We start from the raw sequence: 21,860 nt of genomic DNA on the forward strand, positions 1-21,860 counted from the left end.
TCAGGGCACTCTCGCCATCTTAAAGTTATTTGGGTAGCAACCTTAATTCCCCCTTACCATGTAACCTGACATACACACAGGTTCCAGGAATTGGGACATGGATATCTTTGGGTGGGCCATCATTCTGCCTTCCACAAAGAGACAGATACACATATACATATATACATAACAGTTACTTGACCACTAATGCCTGTTTCCACATTTATAAAAATTTAGTTTATACAATATATAGTTACTATATAATGGTAGTAACGAATTCAAAGGGCTATTGTGAAGATTACATGAGTTAATAACAGTAGTGATCAGAGAATATACCTAATACATAGGAAGAGAGTCATTAACTTTTTTTTTTTTTTTTTTTTTTTTACAAATTCTTATTTCATCTTTGTTTACACTCTTCTCTCACTGTGGAATGCTGTTCCCAGCACTGTCTAGTTAAGTGCTACCTATCAGTCTAGGCCCTCTCTTACATAAAGTTTCCCTACACTCTGTCCAACTGCATTGTCTGATACATAGCTACTCATCACATGTGGCCGGCTACTGAGCCCCTGAAATGTCGCAAGTCAGAACAGAGATGCGCGGCTCACTGTAAAACACATACTAGATTTTGAAAACTTAGTGTGTCAAAAGGAATGTAAAGAATTAGTGTATAAAAAAGAAAGTAAAAAAATTACATGTTGGAATGACTGGACAAAAAAAAATTACATGTTGGACATGCTGAATTACATAAATATACTATCAAAATTAAATTCATTTGTCTCTTTTATTTTTTAATGTGGCTACCAGAAAAATTAAAATTACATATGTGTATTCAATGGTATTGTAATAACAGTATCACATGGTGACAGATGGTAGCTCCATTTGTGGTCAGCAAAGCATAATGTATAGACTTGTGGAATCACTATGTTGTACACCTGAAACTAATGTAATGTTGTGTATCAACTATACTTCCATAAGAAAATAAACAATGTAACAAGTGACTCACATTTGTGGATCACATTATATATCTACCAAGTAGCGCTGCCGAGTCCCTCCCTCTCATGTACTCCAGCAGTATTCACATGCTGTATCAGTCTGCTCTGTATTGGAGCCATCTGTGTATGTGCTCGCTCCCCAAACAGATTAGTAGCCCTTACCGGGCAAAGGTAATGGATCTTTCCATCTCAATGAGATTCGTGATAATTATACAATAAATATTTGTGAAGCTGAATGAAAAGGGAAACATTCAGTTAATGTGTTATTTGTATACATTATTTTACTGTTAACAGGAATGACCAGAAGTCAGTATGTCACGCTTTGAAGCAACTTTTTCTTGGGTTAAAGACAGGATTAGGATGTATAGCAAATGGAAAAGGTTTCATTAAACTTAGCTTATTACATACAACGCATTCATCAATCTTCCACTCTATACTATCTTAACTCGTTCTTTAAAGTGGTCATTGCAGCCCATAAAATTGTTTTCATGATTCACTAATGACTTGTGACCACAGTTCAAAAAGCACTGCCATGATGGGTCAGGTGCAGGCCTTCCTGGGTAGACACAAAGCACCTAATGGCACGCACCTGATGTCAATGGCCCCACTAGGTAAGGACTAATCCTGTGGATGGTCACGGTCCAACATGGCCATCAGGGAAGGAATACAGATCCACTCATGCACTCCCCTCTCTACCAGCCTTCCTATCAAGGTTGAGGCAACCCATAACTACATGGTGTGTTCAGGGTTCACATCCACTCCCATGAGATACTGAGCCCAGCTTAGCCTGACCAAGAAGAGTTGGTCAGAGCTGAAGGTACAAAAAGAAAGAGTTCAAGATAACACTGAGGGAAAGAGTCCCAAGAACTTTTCAGTTTTCTAAATTGTTGGGGTGTATGAGAGCTCCCAACAAACCTGAGGAAACATCGTCAACCTCAGTATTATGTATATTAAGTCAAATTATATATGAAATTAAATACCAAACAGAAGACAGAGGGAGGGGTAATAGAGAGAGGGAGGAAGAGAGAGGGATGAAAATTGGTAGAAGGAAAAAACACAGCAGGACTTCACAGACTTTTATGGCTCTAGAGATCAAAACTTGAGCTAGTAGTTAAAAAGACCCCACAAAAAAAGAGAAAGGGAGAGAGAAGAAAGTGCTGGCCTGAAAATCAGAGATAAGAGAATAATCTCAGAGTAATCAAGAAAAATAATGGAAATTAGTAAGAAATCTCTCTTCAGTGGGGAGGTCTGACAGAAAGGAGTCATTGAAAAGACTAATGGATAAGTCTGAGTCTACAAAGGCTTAGACATAAGCAGGCCCAGAGAGGCTGTGAACCAAGCTAGCCTCAAGGTTTTTTTATTTAAAACACAGTGAAAGGACACTTGGCTACAAGGAAAGAAAGTAAAAGGAATCTCTTTCTGAGCTATGAAGAGGGAAAGGGAAGAAAGAAATAACTGAAGAGATCCTATGGACAGATGGCTACCTGTATTAAGAGTTCAATTATGGAGATATTTGTATTTTTAGATTGCCATTAAGTTGTATTTTAACGACAGCAGAAGCAACAAATAGGACTGGGGAGCTAGTGGGCTTGCCACTTACTACGTCAGTGATCTTGTAACTTCAGAATAAAATGCTTTCATTAGGAGACTTTATGAAATTAAGTCTTCAACCTCAACTGAATAGGTATACTTACAAAAATCATATAGAAGTAGTAAAACAATTAGGCATATCTCACACAATGCTTTCGAACTTTCTGTTCATGCAGTCTGGCCCCAGGTTGGGGATTTTCTGTACTAATTAGTTATGTCAGTCCTCCACTCTTCAAATGTTGTTTCTTCCTACTCAACTACTATCAGTAAGCCTATTATATGTACACTCCATTTATACTTTTCAAGTAAAGACATTCCTGTGGAGTTACACTCAATGAAAATGCACAAAGGCTTAGAATTTAGATATACCCTAAACACGCTTGTATAATAACAATCACGTATTAATTTACCATGTTTTAAAATCTGGATTTTCACATATAAGAACACACCCATTTCATATATATTAAGCACACCCATTAAAAGTGCTGGCTACATATATTCAAAACTATCGGTTGGGGATGTAATGTACACCACTGTGACTATAGTTAATGATACTGTATTACATATTGAAAGTTGTTAAGAGAGTAGATCTTAAAAGTCCTCATCATAAAAAAAAAAATTGTGTAACTATGCATGGTGATGGATGCTAACTAGCCTTACTTATTGTGGTGATCATTTCACAATATAAATAAATATCAAATCAGTGTTGTACATCTGAAACTAATATAATGATTTACTTCAATTATACCTCAATAAAAACAAAATTAACAAAATAATATAAATCTTAAATACAAAAACAATTATTTCTTATTAAGATCACAAGGAAAAAATCTTATTAAAATTTCTTTTGTATTTGGTTTTTAAAAAGAAAAACATGAACTACTGAAAATACAATGGCATTTCTACCAGGAATTAGTTTTTTTTTTTTTTAATTAATATAAAACAGATTTTTATTACTAAGAAAACTTCCTCTTTAAATGCTTTCCTAAAGACGTTTTCTTCTGGTGTATGAGATTTTTTTTTCTGCTACTTAATCTACTACCATCTGCAATTTTTTTTTTTTTTTAGATTTTTTATTTATTTATGTGACAGACAGAGAGAGAGCCAGCGAGAGAGGGAACACAAGTGGCGGGGGGGGGGAGAGGAAGAAGCAGGCTTCCAGAAAAGGAGCCTGATGTGGGGCTAGATCCCAGAATGCTGGGATCACGCCCTGAGCCAAAGGCAGATGCTTAACAACTGAGCCACCCAGGCGCCCCCCATCTGCGATTTTTTAATTCTGAATTTTCTAAATAGTAAAGTGAAATTATTATATAATAAATGATGAAATAGAATGACAAAGGAGTCAACTTTATATTTATCTCCTACTCTAGAATTAAGGAATGAGGAAGATGAAAAAGACAGAATAGAAAGAAAGAAGAAAAAAGATTTCCTATGAGTACAATATGCCAGAAATGAGGTTAGGACCTTGTTATCATCAACATCAGTCTTTAAAATATTACGTAATTCCTTGTCAGGGACCACTTAGCCATGTAGATTCCGTGAGTATTTACTGTAAGGGAATGTCCATGGAAATGTCAAGAAGCTTAAATAAACTACTTTAAAGTGACTTTTTTTTTTATTTTAAAGACTAAAAACAATAGGAAAAAAATGATAGGGAATTAATATAGTCTTTCCAAAGGAAGTAAATGAGTTGGCTCCATCCATACCACTTATATATACATTTATCATCACACATATGTATGAATTCCCGGCTACCACAACAATCCCTCCATATTTATAAAACCTAAATCATTTTTCCTAAGAAAAACACATAGGAAATATCCATTTATCTCCTTATCCCAAAAGTCACTTGTTTAATCATTCACTGATCATTTATTAAGTACCTACTATATGCAAGCCACTATGACAGTTACTGGGGACACAAAAGATCATTATGATATAGTCTCTGCCACCAGCCAGTCTTCCTCACAGGAAATTCTTTATCTAACCCTTCCATGATACTACTTTCTCTCTTGGTTCTTTTTCACTTTACACAACGTTTCTTTCCAAACCCCACATCTTCCTGTCTCAGGCTGCCATGTCCACCCTGGCAGACCAAACTCATTTCTGTTCCCTAAGAAAACCACACTGTACTACACCCCCATGACAGCCTGGCTGTCATTTTTCAAGTCTCAGTTCTGGCCTATTCTTCTGGGAAGCCTCACCTAACTCCTTCTGCAAAGCTTGATGTCCTCATGCTACCAGTCACTCTATCGGACCTTAACAATCAGCGCTTTCATTATAATTATTTATTTCCAAGACTACCACCCTTCTAGACTGTAAGAATCAGGAAAGAAGGATCTTTTTCACTTTGTATCTTCACTATCTAATAATGAACTTGACACACAGCAAGCACTCAATAAATGTTTTTAAGAATGAATGAATATATAATAATGCATAACTTAAAGGATATATCAATAAATTGAGAATCTATTGGAAATATCTATCAATACAGATATCAATAAGATAATACAGATAAGAAAAGAATAATCACTTGGAATTTACTGCTAGCTAAATTAGTAACAGGAACTTGAAAGCAGAATAAAATATCTTAATTAGAAAGGTAAGCTATTGGAATGCCTGGGTGGCTCAGTCCGTCTGACTCTTGATTTTGGCTCGAGCCATGATCTCAATGTCCTGGGACTGGGCCCTGCACTGGGCTCCACACTCAGTGGGGAGTCTGCTTCTCTCCCTCTCCCCCTCACCCCACTCATACCCGCACCCACATTCTCTCTCAAATAAATAAAGCTTTAAAAAAAATTAAAGGTAAGCTATTATGAAAAATGGAGAGTAATCCATATTCAGGAGTTTAAGTGAACTTACTAGGCCTCAAATTCATCATCTGTATTTCCCTAAAACCCTGGTTTGAATCTTTTTTTCATTCAAGCAATGGTCCCATTTATATTAGATTTAGCTCAAACACACATAATCGAAATGACAAGAAACAGATAAATGTGACATATACTGCCCTTAGGATGTGTTCCAGCACATTTCCCTAAAGTTACATCCCCTCCACCTTCAATAATACTACATCTATAAGCATCACCACTACAACCCAAGAACTTCTGTTAAACCAACCCTTATTTTTAATTCAAATATCAAATTAAGAATCTGTCTACACCATAAAAATTTATAAAATCACAGGTTTGATTCACTAATTACATGTTTTTAATATACCTCTTTCCATTATTTAGTTCTTATCTTTTAATAAAATTTTGAAATTTTCTTTATTAAGGTTTTCTTGTTTTTCTTTTGGTGAATACAGTCCTAAATAATACTGCTTTTGTTGCTGTTCTAAATGGTATCTTCTTTTAAAAATTTTACTATTTGTTGCTGCTGTATTAAGATACTATTCATTTTCATACACTGATTATATTTAACCACCTTGATGAATCCGTATTCTAATAATTTGTCACTTCTGCATTTTCTATGTAGGCAATATATGGTCTGCGAGTCAAGTCAGCTTTAGAATTTTCAATCCACAGTCTTTAAATGCTAACTACCTTTCATTTGTGCTACTTAAAAATATACTGCTGGGCAATATCTGATCAGTTTTAGGTAATAAGAATGTGCATATAAGATAATCTAAGATAACATTTAATTAATACATCATATTAGGAGTTTAATTCCCTTCTTGGAGAATTATAAACTTGATAAGGATTGGAAAGAGGATCAGAAGGCACACATATAGACACAGATTATGCATAGACAGATAAAACTGGAAAAAAAAAAGCATTTCATGAAACACAACCTTTACTGTATGCGAGGCATTCTGATAAATTCTAATTTATTTTTTTTTCACTGTTAGTTGCAACCTACCAAACTGATTTCATGACCTTTGGTTTGAAAAATGCTGTCCTAGATCAACTGGATGACCAACTTTTAAAATGAACACTGCCACAAGCTTCAGGTCCTGCATTTCTGCTTATGCTTAACATCACATTACCAATAAGGAGCACTTCAGGTGTTAAAGGTTTAATGACAAAAAAAGAAAAAAGAGGCAGTCTTACAATGAAAGTGGTGGGCAAATCACTTAAGTTATACTGTGGTTCAAAGAGAAAAACCGTGGGAAACAGCTGAGTCTTTACACAACACATCACAGTATAGAAATATTGAACTGCAAAGAACCTGGTACGCAGTGGGGGACACATCCTCCTCAAATTGGGAGGAGTAGTTTATTTTCAGACAAGAACATCATCCTTTATACCAAAGTATTGTTCACTTATAGTTTATGAGCTTAATACATCTGTTTGATTTTAATCTCAAATTTTATTTTGACTTTATTACTATAAAAAAGTATAAAGCTAAAGCATGAAAATGTAAGTTTATAAATATTAAAGTCACACTGTAATAAAAATACTTTAAATCAAATTGGGTGGGGAGATTAGCAATAATTTTTTCCCTTAAAACAGGTATTTTGGGGGGTGCCTGGGTGGCTCAGACAGTTAAGCATTCAACTCTTGATTTTGGCTCAGGTAGTGATCTCAGGGTTGTGAGACTGAGCCTGGCCCTGGGCTCTGCGCTGGGGCTGGAGCCTGCTGGGGCTTCGCTCTCTCCCTCTGCCCCTCCCCCAACCCTCCTTCCCTAAAAATACATAAATAAATAAATACCAAATTAAAAAGAAGAAAAAAGAATCTTAAAAAATACTAATAAAACAAAACAGGTATTTTTAGGATGCCCGGCTGACTCAGTCAGTACAGCGTGGGACTCTTGATCTTGGGGTAGTGAGTTCAAGCCCCAGGCTGGGTGTAAAGATTACTAAAAAAAATAAACCTTAGGGGCGCCTGGGTGGCTCAGTTGTTGAGCGTCTGCCTTTGGCTCAGGGCGTGATCCCAGGGTCCTGGGATCGAGCCCCGCATCAGGCTCCCTGCTCTGCTGGGAGCCTACTTCTTCCTCTCCCACTCCCCCTGCTTGTGTTCCTTCTCACTGTGTCTCTCTCTTCAAATAAATAAATAAAATCTTTTAAAAAAATAAATAAACTTTAAAAATAAATAAAATAGGTATTTTTTTACTTTTATAAAAAAAAACCTGTACTACCTCTATAATTTAACAAATTTAAAAGAAGAAAATTCTAACACAAAATAAATAAGTCAAGTGGCCAAAATGGAGAAACATCAAAATAAAGCACAAATTCTCTGTGCTAGTGCCTAGCATCCTCCATAAACAGCTGCAGTCTTCCCCCTCCCTCCCATCCTTAAACACACTGCCATACAGCAAACATTTCACTGAGCGGTTCTCAAGGGCTAGATTCTGTCCCAGGACACTCTGCCCACACACACAGAACACTCTAGGCAACCCTGTCCTGTGTTCACACTCCCTTACATGCCCTCACCCTACCCAGCCTCACCTTCCCACTAAATATAGGGACTTTATGGTTTGTATCGCATGCCAGCCAGTGTTGATAATGCCACATTTACTTGGATAAAAGTCCAAGAAACTGAGCTTATTAAACTCTCTAAGAACAAACTGGAAGACTGCAATCACTAAATTCAGACCATCAAGTACTGGCCACTTAACATTTCCGCGTGTGAGGAGCACTTCCTCTTAACCAAGTTAATCAGTAATACCTGTCTAGTTTTTTCCTTTCCTCCTTCAAAAAGATTTGATACTTTTGACATAATGCTAAACTCGACTAATGACACCATAAAAAAGTTGGACTTTGGCCCTAACAGATACCTAGTTTACATAACAATTCCTCTGATAATTATGTACATAGTTTCACAGCAATACTTTCATTTTGATACTGAAACTACAAAACATTTTCCAATAAAAATTTGAAAATCAAACTACAAGAACACCAAGTGGCAATCAATCTCTAACAGAAATTAATTTAACAAAAGAGAAACACAAAATTAAAGCACTGCAAATGTGGATAAATGACATTCAGACAGTATAAATCTCCATTATAAACAATCAAATCAGATAAAGATTTTGGTTAAACATTAGAAGACTTAAGGCCCTCTGTGGACACAAAGACATAATGTATTTTTCTTTCTAACACTGGAAGTATCCACAGCAGAAGTCATTCTTATTCCCCAACATCAAGATGTGAATGTTTTCTTCAAATCTACAACATAAACATCTATCTTTCAGTAAATGCTAATATGTTCAAGCATTTATTTCATAAGCCAAATTGCTTCAATCACTGTATTACTGAAGGACATTCTTTTATTAAGAAGAATAAATGATAAGTGATATCAACTGGTTAGGATTAATTTATAATCAACTATCTTTCTGAATATCGTGCATCTTCAGAAAATTTTAAGTCAATACTGTTTAAGTTAACACATACCATTGGCCACCATTTGCAACAAATAAATTTTAACTACACATCGCTACCTTGCCCTGGCTCTTGATCCCCTTTTCTGTTTCTTTCTATTTTTCTTCCTTCTACTCCTAACTATGATATCCATTAAACTCCCTAGTCTTATTCTTTTCCCTATTAGGGAATCATTTATTTTTTTAAAGTCAATGAGCATCGTCTGCTCTGTTCATCTGATTTGCTTCAAATACCAGTTTCTTTGGGAACTAGTAAACATAGACTAATATTTATTGTTTTCTATAGTTTTCCTCTCAACCAGTTTTAACATATGACATTCTCTAAGCTAAAGTGATCTTAACTGCAGCTAACCATCCCTTTCCTTTTGTTTCTTTCTATATACTCTTACCACAAATGGGAAGGGTAATAAAATATAGTAAAAATGGTTTCATAGGATCCAAACTGAAGCTATATAAACACATTTTACATAAATAAATAATTAACCTAAGAAAAACTGGTTATCACTATTTAGAAACAATTTTATCTTAGTAGCATCTTTGACTAATATGTAGTTATCCGTAATTACCATAAGATACAAAGTAAGTCAGTCTACTTGGCGATATAAAAATAAATGTGAAAGATCCAATAGTCTTTAAATGATAATCCACAGAATAGAAAATCCTTTGGAGACCTCTTGTGGCCAAAGAATACAAAAAAACTTAATACTTTAAAATGTACATTCCATAATTCCAAGTTATTCTTCTGCCTTTTCCCACACAGCTTTATTACTTCTTAAATATTAATAAAATAACAACCAGCAACTGACAAAAACTACTCTTTTTACCTTCAGATTTACAGCAGAAGAAAAAGAGGGGATGCTAAGTCTGAGACAAGGGAATCTACTTATCATTGTTTAAAACAGACAAGAATCCATCAAAAATAAAACCTTTCTCCTTGAAATTTCAAGGCTATATGTTTTACTGGGAGTAAATATGGAAAAAAAATTTTGCAAAGCTATGTTGTTCATACCTAATTAAAAGCACTTCCTATCCTCGTTGTTGATTTTTTCTTTTTTTTTTTTTTTAATATAGTTGTGATTTGTATCTCAGGTTGATGAAGGCTGAGTTTTATGAATGCTAAAACGGACCCACTAGCATTCACGAGGGAAATCAAGGTAGGACCACACCTCACACAGTGAAAGTACAATAAAGAAAAAGTAAACAGCTAAATGCTAAAAATTAGATAAAATTTTAAAGAAAATTAAATTGAATAAAATACAGATGATTATAGAAGTAGCTTCAGAATGGGGACAGATATAAGTACAAAAATAAAGGAACGCTACTGTAAGCTGGACAACTTGTTTAATCCAGACAGTCTACTAAAAACACATAGAAATCGTGAATTAAAATATAATCAAAAGTGTTTCAGGGCACCTGGGTGGCTCAGTTGGTTAGGTGGTCTCCCTTTGGCTCAGGTCATGTGGGATAGAGCCCCATGTTGGGATCCCTGCTCATCGGGGAGCTTTCTCCCTCTGCCTCTGCCTGCTGCTCCCCCTGCTTGTGCCCTCTGTCAAATAAATAAATAAAATTTTTTAAAAAATGTTTCTTAAACAGTCAAAAAACAACAACAAAAAAAACGAGGAACTCCCCAAGGGCCAAAAAACAAAAACAATAGGAGAGACATTTGTTTCAGACAGCTGTAGGTGGGAGATAACACCATAAAGGACCATGTACAGGGAGCAGAATTAGAAGGAATTCCAGAAGAGAACAGGGCAGAGGCAATATTTAAAAAGATAATGGCTGACAGGAACAACAATAAAATAATTGATAATAGAACACTTTTCCCCTACAGAGAGCTTCCTATGCCAGCCACTATTGCAAACATTTTACCTATATTAATTTATTTAGCCCTCACAACAATCCTATGAGATAATAAGCAGTCTTATTATCCCTATTTTAAAGAAAAGGAAACTGAAGGACAACACAGTTGAGCACCAAAAGTGGGGAAGAGCCAATCGTCCAACCCAAATCTCATGTCACAAGGCCACAATGTTTGACTGCGTGACTTCCGAATCTCTAGCACTCCATTCTGTCCATATATAAAGCTTAGCTTTAGACACCCACAGGAATGCAGATTAACTTTTGACTTTGCTTAATCTGGTATGTAATAAAAATTACATGTGCTCAATAAAAACGGGAAAAATTACATATTCTCAATGCTAAAGCAAAGAAATATAAATTAAAACAAGACAAAGGCAGCCATCAAATTTGGAAAAACTCACATATGACACCCAAACTATCTTTAGTATGCCAAATGGCTTTTGAATCTCATTTGATGAATAAACATTAAGGAATATCACAGGCAATGCTGTTCGCCAGCAAAAAAAATCATTTTTGGCAATATCTTTGTGGAATATTTTCCTCTTTCATTTAATTTTTGTCTTTATTATTTTGCAAAAAAAGAAGTGGAAATCAGAAAAACGGAAGTGTTGCTGCTTGAGTTAAGACGGCAGAATAGCAGGGGGACCCTGAACTTGCCTCATCCCTTGAATACAGCTAGATCAACATCAAATCATTTGGAACAACTAGGAAACTGATCTGATTAAGAAAACAGTCTGCACAATTGGAAGGAGAGAATGTGGCAGATGCGAGGTTCTGAAACGTGAACTGGGGGAAAAGCCGCACTGACGTGAAGTGGAGGAAGCCCTTTCCCTGGAGCGAAATCAGGGAGAGAGGGAGAGTAGGAGAGAGGAGGACAGAGAGCAGCACATAGGGTTCACACAAGACAGCGCAGGGTGGGGATCCCCTGGGTCACACAGGGAACGAACACTCCCCTTCTTGGAGGACATTTAGAGGAGGGCATTTTGCCTCTCCAAGGACAAAAGCACCACTGAGCAGCCATTCAACAGCAGGCCATGGCAGCAAGTGCAGAGGACACATCACCTGGTCACAGCTTTTCATTTTGCTTCATCATAGGCTCCAGGCAGCTACACAGGCATGCAACTGCTTTTCTGGGACAGAATGGTGACAGGCACAGCACTGCAAGGCTCTCTTCGGGGGAGGGGAGCAGGTCCACGCTTTGCCAAGTCCTTTAACATTTGGAGTTTTGAATCACAGCCATTGGCCAGAGATAAAACACTGGAGAACTGTGGGGCCGGGCATGCCCACAGCAGGACACGGACAGGTGGAGAGCAGGGATCGGAGGAAAGCCTGGGACACAGGAGGGGAGATTACAACAATCCTGTGATCTCGCTTTTTCTGTGAGGACCTCCTGAACAACAGCAGCTGTGAGTTCCCTTTCCCAGGGACAAGACGGCAGGGTGATGCCATCTTCCACTCTCCCCCACCCCCCAACCAGCACTGTTGAACCTGAGAGAGAAACACAGCACCTCCGGTGGAGGCTGGAGTCGCTTACACCAAACCCTGTCTGTCTGCTCCTGCAGGCACTTTTTTACTAGGGCAGGTCTGACTGTGAGCCGGTGCAGCAGGCCTCTCCCTCAGAAGAGCAACACAGGCCCCTGCATGTAGCAAATCTACTGATCACAGAGCCCTCCAAAGAGTCAGCTTCAGTTCTGGTAGAAAAAGGACCAGGCTATTATTATTATTTTTTTTAACTTCTCTTTTCTTTGGAATGAGGCTTATAAGTTTTTTGTGTGTTGGTTGGTTGGTTTCCTTATCTTTTGGATCATGTTTTTTTTCTTTCTTTTCTTTTTTCCTTCTTACTTTTTCTTTAGAACCAGGCTTATAGTTTTTTGTTTGTCTGTTTGCTTTTTTGTTCCTTTTCCTTTTTTCTTGGATCAGACTTTTTTATCTTTTTCTTCTTCTTTTTTTTTTTTAATCAGGCTTATCTTAAACAAATCAAAGCATAACTGGTTAAAGGCCCAAACACTCCCCACTACAAGCAAGGAGGAACTCTGTAGAGGACTGACTTGTGGGAAAGAGCAACCACAACGCAACAGTAGAGTGCACATAGCATCCACCACAAACGCTTCCTGAAGTGCCAGGCCTGAGATACTGAAGGACCCATTCTTAATGTACTATTACTCTCAGGAGCAGGAAACATACCAAGCTTTCATAAAACACAAAAGACAGAAGCCCAGACATACTTACAAGACAGAGAAATTCTCCCCAAAAGAAAGATCAAAAAGAAATCAAAGCCAGGGATTTCCTCAAAACAGATATAAGCAATATATCTGAACAACAGAAGAATACTAGTTGGGCTAGTATTCTAAAAGACCTAAAAACTAGTTAGGCTGAAATAAAAAATGCTATAACTGAGATGCAGAACCAAATGAATGTAATCACAACAAGGATGGAAGAAGCAGAGGACAGACCAGGAGATACAAAAGATGAAATAATGGAAAATAATGAAGCCGAAAAGAAGAGGGAAAGAAAACTATTAGACTGCAAATACAGACTTAGGGAACACAGCAGTTCCACAAAGCACAATAATATCTGTATCATAGGAGTCCCAGAAGAAGAGTGGTGAAAAGGAGGCAGAAGGTTTATTTGAACAAATTAAAGCTGAGAACTTTCATAATCTAGGGAAGGAAACAGGCATTCAAGTCCAAGAAGCACAGAGAACTCCCCTCAAAATCAACAAAAACAGGTCAACACCAAGACCTATCATAGTGAAACTTGCAAAATACAAAGATAAAAAGAGAATTCTACAAGCAGCTAGGGACAAAAGGTCCACAACCTACAAGGGAAAACACATAAGATTAGCAGCAGAGCTGTCCACAGAAACTTGGCAGGCCAGATGAGAATGGCATGATACATTCAACCTGCTGAATGGGAAAAGCATGCAGCCAAGAACACTTTATCCAGCAAGGCTGTCATTCAGAATAGAGAGAGAGATAAAAAGTTTCCAAGAGTGCTCGCTTCGGCAGCACATATACTAAAATTGGAAGGATACAGAGAAGATTAGCGTGGTCCCTGCACAAGGAAGACACGCAAATTCGTGAAGCGTCCCATATTTTTTAATCTAGCAAAGGAAACAAGGATTCGTGACCAAGAAGCAGAGAGGACCCCTCCCGAGGTCAACCACGACAAACCTACGCCACATCACGTCATACTGCATTCGCAAATATTAGATCCAAGGACAAAGTACTGAAAGCGGCCAGGGCGAAGAAATTTCTCACGTACAGATGCAAATACATCAGAATAACGTAAGACCTCTCTACACAGACCTGGAAAGAGAGGAAGGGTTGGCAGGGTATTTTTAAGGCTCTATCCGAGAAAAACATGCAGCCAAGGATCCTTTATCCAGCAAGGCTGTCATTCAGAATTGATGGAGAGATAAGGACCTTCCAGGATCGGCAGAAACTGACCAAATTCATAACCACGAAACCAGCCCTACAGGAGATATTAAGGGGGGTTCTATAAAAGTAAAAAGGCCCCAAGAGTGATACAGAACAGAAATTTACAGTCCATTGAAACAAAGACTTTACAGGCAACATGACATCATTAAAATCATCTCTCTCAATAATCACTCTCAATGTGAATGGCCTAAATGCTCCCATAAACGCCACAGGGTTGCAGAATGGATAAAAAGACATGACCCATCCATTTGCTGTCTACAAGAGACTCATCTTGAACCTAAAGATACACCCAGACTGAAAGTGAAGGGATGGAAAACCATTTTTCATGCCAATGGACCTCAAAAGAAAGCTGGGGTAGCAATTATCATATCAGAAAGATTAGATTTTAAACTAAAGACTGTCATTAGAGCTACAGAAGGACACTATATTATTCTTAAAGAATGTATCCAACAAGTGGATATGACAATTATAAATATCTCTGCCCCCAACAGGGGAGCAGCAAGATACACAAGCCAACTCTTAACCAGAATAAAGAGACATATAGATAAAAATATGTTAATAGTAGGGGACCTCAATACTCCACTATCAGCAATAGACAGATCACCTAAGCAGAAAGTCAACAAAGAAACAAGAGTTGTGAATGACATACTAGACCAGATGGACCTCATAGATTTATACAGAACACTACACCCCAGAACAACAGAATACTCATTGTTTTCGAATGCACATGGAACTTTCTCCAAAATAGACCATGTACTGTGTAACAAAACAGGTCTCAACTGATACCAAAAGACTGAAATTATTCCCTGCATATTCTCAGACCACAATGCTTTGAAATTGGAACTCAATCACAAGGAAAAATTTGGAAGAAACTCAAACACTTGGAAACTAAGAACCACCCTGCTCAAGAATGATTGGGTAAACCAGGAAATTAAAAATCAATTTAAGCAATTTATGGAGACAAATGAGAATGAAAACACAACGGTCCAAAACCTATGGGACACCGCAAAGACGGTCCTAAGGGGAAAATACATAGCCATCCAAACCTCACTCAAAAGAATAGAAAAATCTAAAATGCAGTTTTTATATTCTCACTGCAAGAAGCTGGAGCTGGAATAGAAGAACAGGTTTAACCCACGCACGAGAAAGCATTTGATCAAGATTAGAGCAGAGATCAATGAATTAGAAACCAGGAACACAGTAGAGCAGATCAAGAGAACTAGAAGCGGGTTCTTTGAAAGAATAAATAAGATCGATAAGCCACTGGCAAGACTTATTCAAAAGAATAGAGAAAGGACCCAAATTAATAAAATTATGAATGAAAGGGGAGAGGTCACAACCAACACCAATGAAATAGGAAGGATCATTAGAAACTTTTATCAACAGCTTTATGCCAATAAATTAAACAACCTGGAAGAAATGGATGCCTTCCTGGAAACCTATAAACTACCAAGACTGAAACAGGAAGAAATTGATTTTTTAAACAGACCGATTAATTATGAAGAGATTGAAGCAGTGATCAAAAACCTCCCCAAAAACAAGAGTCCAGGGCCTGACGGATTCCCGGGGAATTCCACCAAACATTTAAAGAAGAAATAATACCTATTCTCCTGAAGCTGTTTCAAAAAATAGAAACAGAAGGAAAACGACCAAACTCATTCTATGAGGCCAGTATTACCTTGATCCCCAAACCAGGCAAAGACCCCATCAAAAAGGAGAATTACAGACCGATATCCCTGATGAATATGGATGCCAAAATTCTCAACAAGATCCTAGCTAACAGGATCCAACAGTACATTAAAAGGATCATCCATCATGACCAAGTGGGATTCATCCCTGGGATGCAAGGGTGCTTCAACATTCGCAAATCGATCAGCGTGATAGATCATACCAACAAGAAAAGAGTCAAGAACCACATGATCCTCTCAATTGATGCAGAAAAAGCATTTGACAAAATACAGCATCCTTTCCTGATTAAAACCCTTCAGAGTGTAGGGATAGAGGGTACATTCCTCAATTTCATAAAAACCATCTATGAAAAGCCTACAGCAAATATCATTCTCAATGGGGAAAAGCTGGAAGACTTTCCCTTAAGATCAGGAACACGACAAGGATGCCCACTCTCGCCATTATTATTCAACATAGTACTAGAAGTCCTTGAAACAGCAATCAGACAACAAAAAGGGATAAAAGGTATCCAAATCAGCAAAGAGGAAGTCAAACTGTCTCTCTTCACAGATGACATGATACTCTATATGGAAAACCCAAGATTCCACCCTCAAACTACTAGAAGTTATAAAGCAATTCAGTAATGTGGCGGGATACAAAATCAATGCTCAGAAATCAGTTGCATTTCTATACACGAACAATGAGACTGAAGAAAGAGAAATTAGGGAATCCATTCCATTTACAATAGCACCAAAAATCATACATTATCTCAGAATTAACTTAACCAGAGACGTAAAGGATCTATATTCTAGAAACTACAAATCACTCTTGAAAGACATTGAAGAAGATACAAAAAGATGGAAAAATATTCCATGCTCATGGATCAGAAGAATTAACATAGTTAAAATGTCTGTGCTACCCAGAGCAATCTACACTTTCAATGCCATCCCGATCAAAATACCAATGACATTATTCAAAGAACTGGAACAAACAGCCCTTAAATTTGTATGGAACCAGAAAAGGCCCCAAATCGCCAAGGAACTGTTGAAAAGGAAAAACAAAGCTGGGGGCGTCATGTTGCCGGATTTCAAGCTACACTACAAAGCTGTGATCACAAAGACAGCATGGTACTGGCACAAAAACAGACACATAGACCAATGGAACAGAATAGAGAACCCAGAAATGGACCCTCGGCTCTTTGGGCAACTAATCTTTGATAAAGCAGGAAAAAACATCCAGTGGAAAAAAAGACAGTCTCTTCAATAAATGGTGCTGGGAAAACTGGACAGCTACATGCAAAAGAATGAAACTTGACCACTCTCTCACACCATACACAAAGATAAACTCCAAATGGATGAAAGACCTCGATGTGAGACAGGAATCCATCAAAATCCTAGAGGAGAACATAGGCAGCAACCTCTTTGACATCGGTCACAGCAACTTTTTTCATGACACATCTCCAAAGGCAAGAGAAACAAAAGATAAAATGAACTTGTGGGACTTCATCAAGATAAAAAGCTTCTGCACAGCCAAGGAAACAGTCAAAAAAACTAACAGGCAGCCCACGGAATGGGAGAAAATATTTGCAAATGACACTACAGATAAAAGATTAGTATCCAAGATCTACAAAGAACTTCTCAAACTCAATGCATGGGAAACAAATAAAATAAAAAAATGGGCAGAAGATATGAACAGACACTTTTCCAATGAAGACATACAAATGGCTAACAGACACATGAAAAAATGTTCAAAATCATTAGCCATCAGGGAAATTCAAATCAAAACCACATTGAGATACCACCTTACACCACTTAGAATGGCAAAAACTGACAAGGCAGGAAACAACAAATGTTGGAGAGGATGCGGAGAAAGGGGATCCCTCCTACATTGTTGATGGGAATGCAAGTTGGTACAACCACTTTGGAAAACAGTGTGGAGGTCCCTTAAAAAGTTAAAAATTGAGCTACCTGATGATCCAGCAATTGCACTTCTGGGTATTTACCCCTAAGATACAGACGTAGTGAAGAGAAGGGCCATATGCACCCCAATGTTCATAGCAGCATTGTCCACAATAGCTAAATTGTGGAAGGAGCCAAGATGCCCTTCAACAGATGACTGGATTAAGAAGATGTGGTCCATATATACAATGGAATATTACTCAGCCATCAAAAAGAACGATTTCTCAACATTTGCTGCAACATGGACAGCACTGGAGGAGATAATGCTAAGCGAAATAAGTCAAGCAGAGAAAGACAATTATCATATGGTTTCACTCATTTATGGAACATAAGAAGTAGGAAGATTGGTAGGAGAAGAAAGGGAAGAAGAAAGGGGGGGTAAACAGAAAGGGGAATGAAGCATGAGGGACTATGGACTCTGGAAAACAAACTGAGGGCTTCAGAGGGGAGGGGGGTGGGGGAATGGAATAGGCTGGCGATGGGTAGTAAGGAGGGCACGTATTGCATGGTGCATTGGGTGTTATACGCAAGTAATGAATCATGGAACTTTACATCAGAAACTAGGGATGTACTGTATGGTGACTAACATAATATAATAAAAAATTATTATTAAAAAAAAGTTTCCAAGACAAGCAAAAACCAAAGGAGTTCATGAACACTAAAACAGCCCTATAAGAAATATTTGACCCTTTGAGCAGGAAAGGGACTAAAACCAACAAAGAAGAGAAAAGAACAGAGACAATCTACAGGAACAGTGACTTTACAAGAAATAAAATGACACTAAATTTGTATCTATTAATAATTGCTCTGAATGTAAATGGACTAAACGCTCCAATCAATAGAGACAGGTATCAGAATGGATTTAAAAAAAAAAAAAAAAGCCCATCAATATGCAGCTTACAGGAGACTCATTTTAGACCCAAAGAAAAATGGAAGTGTTGATTCAATTGACTAACTTTAGTCTCAGTTACACCTAAGTCAATCAAATATACATGCAGTTATAAAGAAAAATGAAAACCAGACACAAAATATTGGAAATAGTTTTAGAAGACTAGGTCTTCAAGAGCAGCACCCCTTATTAGTCTACTGTCTCATTTTTAATTACTCAAGTTTTAACTCACTGTCGGAAAAGGATGATAAAGATAAGGGGACTTGATGCAGCATCTTTCATCTGTCTAACTGGCAGAGATTGTTTAAATGATCCAGTGTTAGCAAGGTTCAAGCAACTATCCTATTTGGTAGTAGTATAAGTATAAACTGATATGACCAATTCCAGCAAGCAACCAAGAGCTTTATAAGTGTTTTATGTCTGTGACCCAGTAATTCCACTTTTAGGAATTTAGCTTAAGGAAATAATCAGAAATGCACACAAATATTTCTATGCATGGATACTTATCACAGCAATATTTGTAAAACTAAAAAATGAATGCAACAACGAAAGGGGAATGGATAAATTATCCATTTACATGACTGAATGATATGTAGTCATTTGTTTTCACTGACTACCCACTGACAAATTAATAGATGAAATGATGTCCTCTAGAATTTGCTTCAAATAAATAATTCAAGTGAGGGGGAGTAGGGATATGCATGAAATGAAATTGGCTGAGTTGAGCAATGTTTAAGCTGGTTGATGGATTCATGGGGGTTCACTGCACTATTCTGTATAATTTGTGTATGTTTAAAATCTTCCATAATAAAATAAAATAAAAATTTCCACAAAAAAGTATGGGGAATTTTAGGTTAAAAAACAGGACACAAAACTGATTTGGCAACATGAATCCAAGTTCATAAACCAAAAAAGGTGATATATATACATAGAAATAACATACCAAAACACTTAAGAGTAAGTATTTCTGTGTTACAGGATTTGACTTCTTTTTAGCTCTTCGTTTTTTTGGTAACACCCAATTTTTCCTAAATGATCATGGATTAGTATTATAACCATTATGAAAGCTACTTAGAAAGAAGTTCAATTCCAATGAAAACAGAACACTCTTAACTCGAAGAATAAAAAAAATAGATGGAACTTCACTTAATTAGTTTGATTTTCTAGCTGATCTATCAACCTACTAAATAACAATCTTTATGGGCTCTCCTGCCTAGTCTAAAGTCCAAATTCCTCAATATATAATCCTCTCCATTGGAGCCCCACTTTCCAGTTTCTTTTTCCCCCAACACCCCTCCAGGTAGCAGTATGGAATGGTCCTGACACGTGTTTGTCACGTTATACGTCAGGCTTTGTGAATCCAGTTTGGTACGTACACATCTGCTTCTCTCCCTGGATTATAAACTCTGCCAGACATAGACCACAACCACATCCTCTTCTGTATGGCAGTGCCTACAGATCCAATAAAATTCCTAGACATAGCCATAAATTAAAACTGGCAGCACAGATAAAACATTTTCAAGTTTATTTAATCTTTATAAGAAATGAACTCTAGGGGCGCCTGGGTGGCACAGCGGTTGAGCGTCTGCCTTCGGCTCAGGGCGTGATCCGGCGTTACGGGATCGAGCCCCACATCAGGCTCCTCTGCTATGAGCCTGCTTCTTCCTCTCCCACTCCCCCTGCTTGTGTTCCCTCTCTCGCTGGCTGTCTCTATCTCTGTCAAATAAATAAATAAAATCTTTAAAAAAAAAAAAAAAAAAAGAAATGAACTCTAAATTATCTCCAGAAACTGAAGATTAATTACCAAATAATAATAACCCCTTTAAAAGTCCTACATTAAACTGTTTTTATTTTTAATAAAAAAATTTTATTTTTAATAAAATAAATAATATTTTAATTTTATTTTTCTTGTTTGAAACTTCCACAACTACTGTTAAAATATTTTTCCTTTTTTTTTTTTAGATTTTATTTATTTGACAGAGACAGCCAGCGAGAGAGGGAACACAAGCAGGGGGAGTGGGAGAGGAGGAGCCTGATGTGGGGCTCGATCCCAGAACGCTGGGATCACGCCCTCAGCCGAAAACAGACGCTTAACGACTGCACCACCCAGGCGCCCCCTAAGTAAAAACTTTTTTTTTTTTTTTTTAAAGATTTTTATTTATTTATTCGACAGGCAGACGATTAACCGCTGTGCCACCCAGGCGCCCCAAAACTTTTTAACTACCTTAGTAAGTTTAGTAAGTACCAGTTTGGTAATTAAATCTGACTTTCAATATCAGTATTATTTTCCAGTGATGGGGATCTTACCTAGCAGCTGTGGCTCTGTGGATGAGCGCCTCTGTTTGCTCTGACAGGTGTGAGGGAAGCAGCAGCTCCACCGGCTGCAGGCACAGTATCCGAGTTTCTAGCTCCAAACGGGAGGCAGAGTCCTGAAAACTATCAAACACGACCTCACCTGTGGCAGGCTGCACTCCCTGAGAACAAAAACACTATGTCACAGACAAAATATTTTTCCCAAGTATAACCTTGACACATTACTTTTTTTCAGATTTTATTTATTTATTTATTTGACGGGGGGGGGGGGAGCACAAACAAAGGGAGTGGCAGGAAAAAGGGGAGGGAGAAGCAGACTCCCCGCTAAGCAGGGAACCAGATGCAGGGATTGATCCCACGACCCTGGGATCATGATCCGAGCTGAAGGCAGATGCTCAACCAACTGAGCCACCCAGGTGCCCCTAACCTTGACACATTATAAACAAACACAGAAACAGTAAAAAGGATGTACTGTTTAATATGTAGTCCATCTCTAGTGTTTGAAAACCTGTGTATTTTCCAAGATTCTTATGTAGGAAGTCAGACTCACCAATACCTAAGCTATGCAAGATGGGATTTTAGAGACACTCTAAGTCTTGAATCCAACAAAGCTGACAGAATCACTCTGACAAGTCCCAAAACCCTCAGTTTCCTCCTCTTGAAGTAGGAATAAACCAGCCTACTTTAATCTTCAGATTACTGCAAGGGTCAAATTATAAAACAAGCGTGAATGCTTTATAAACTATACAGTACTGTAAAATTAGCAGCTGTCATCACTGGAAGTAATATGTTCCTAGTAATGTGGCCATCAAAGTAGTAGTAAATTTCTATTTCGTTATATAAAATTAAT

The 21,860-nt window shown here is 37.5% G+C and overlaps 1 protein-coding gene and 1 non-coding gene across 5 annotated transcripts in view; one reads left to right on the forward strand and one right to left on the reverse strand.

The window, feature by feature from the left end:
• MSH3 (mutS homolog 3) overlaps positions 1 to 21,860 on the reverse strand; it is a 188,583-nt gene that overhangs the window by 148,731 nt on the left and 17,992 nt on the right. For all 4 annotated transcript variants that reach the window (XM_087862031.1, XM_087862032.1, XM_087862030.1 and 1 more), the window contains exon 8: positions 21,005 to 21,171. In XM_087862031.1, the coding sequence (XP_087718157.1) occupies positions 21,005 to 21,171 (167 nt within the window). The remainder of the gene's footprint in view (positions 1 to 21,004; positions 21,172 to 21,860) is intronic.
• LOC123791603 (U6 spliceosomal RNA) lies at positions 13,735 to 13,841 on the forward strand. The gene has a single exon (XR_006779464.1). It is a non-coding gene; the product is annotated as a U6 spliceosomal RNA (small nuclear RNA).

This window comes from Ursus americanus, chromosome 5, assembly GCF_024610735.1.
Source record: "Ursus americanus isolate L20-20 chromosome 5, mUrsAme1.1.p, whole genome shotgun sequence".
Lineage (NCBI taxonomy): Eukaryota > Metazoa > Chordata > Mammalia > Carnivora > Ursidae > Ursus > Ursus americanus.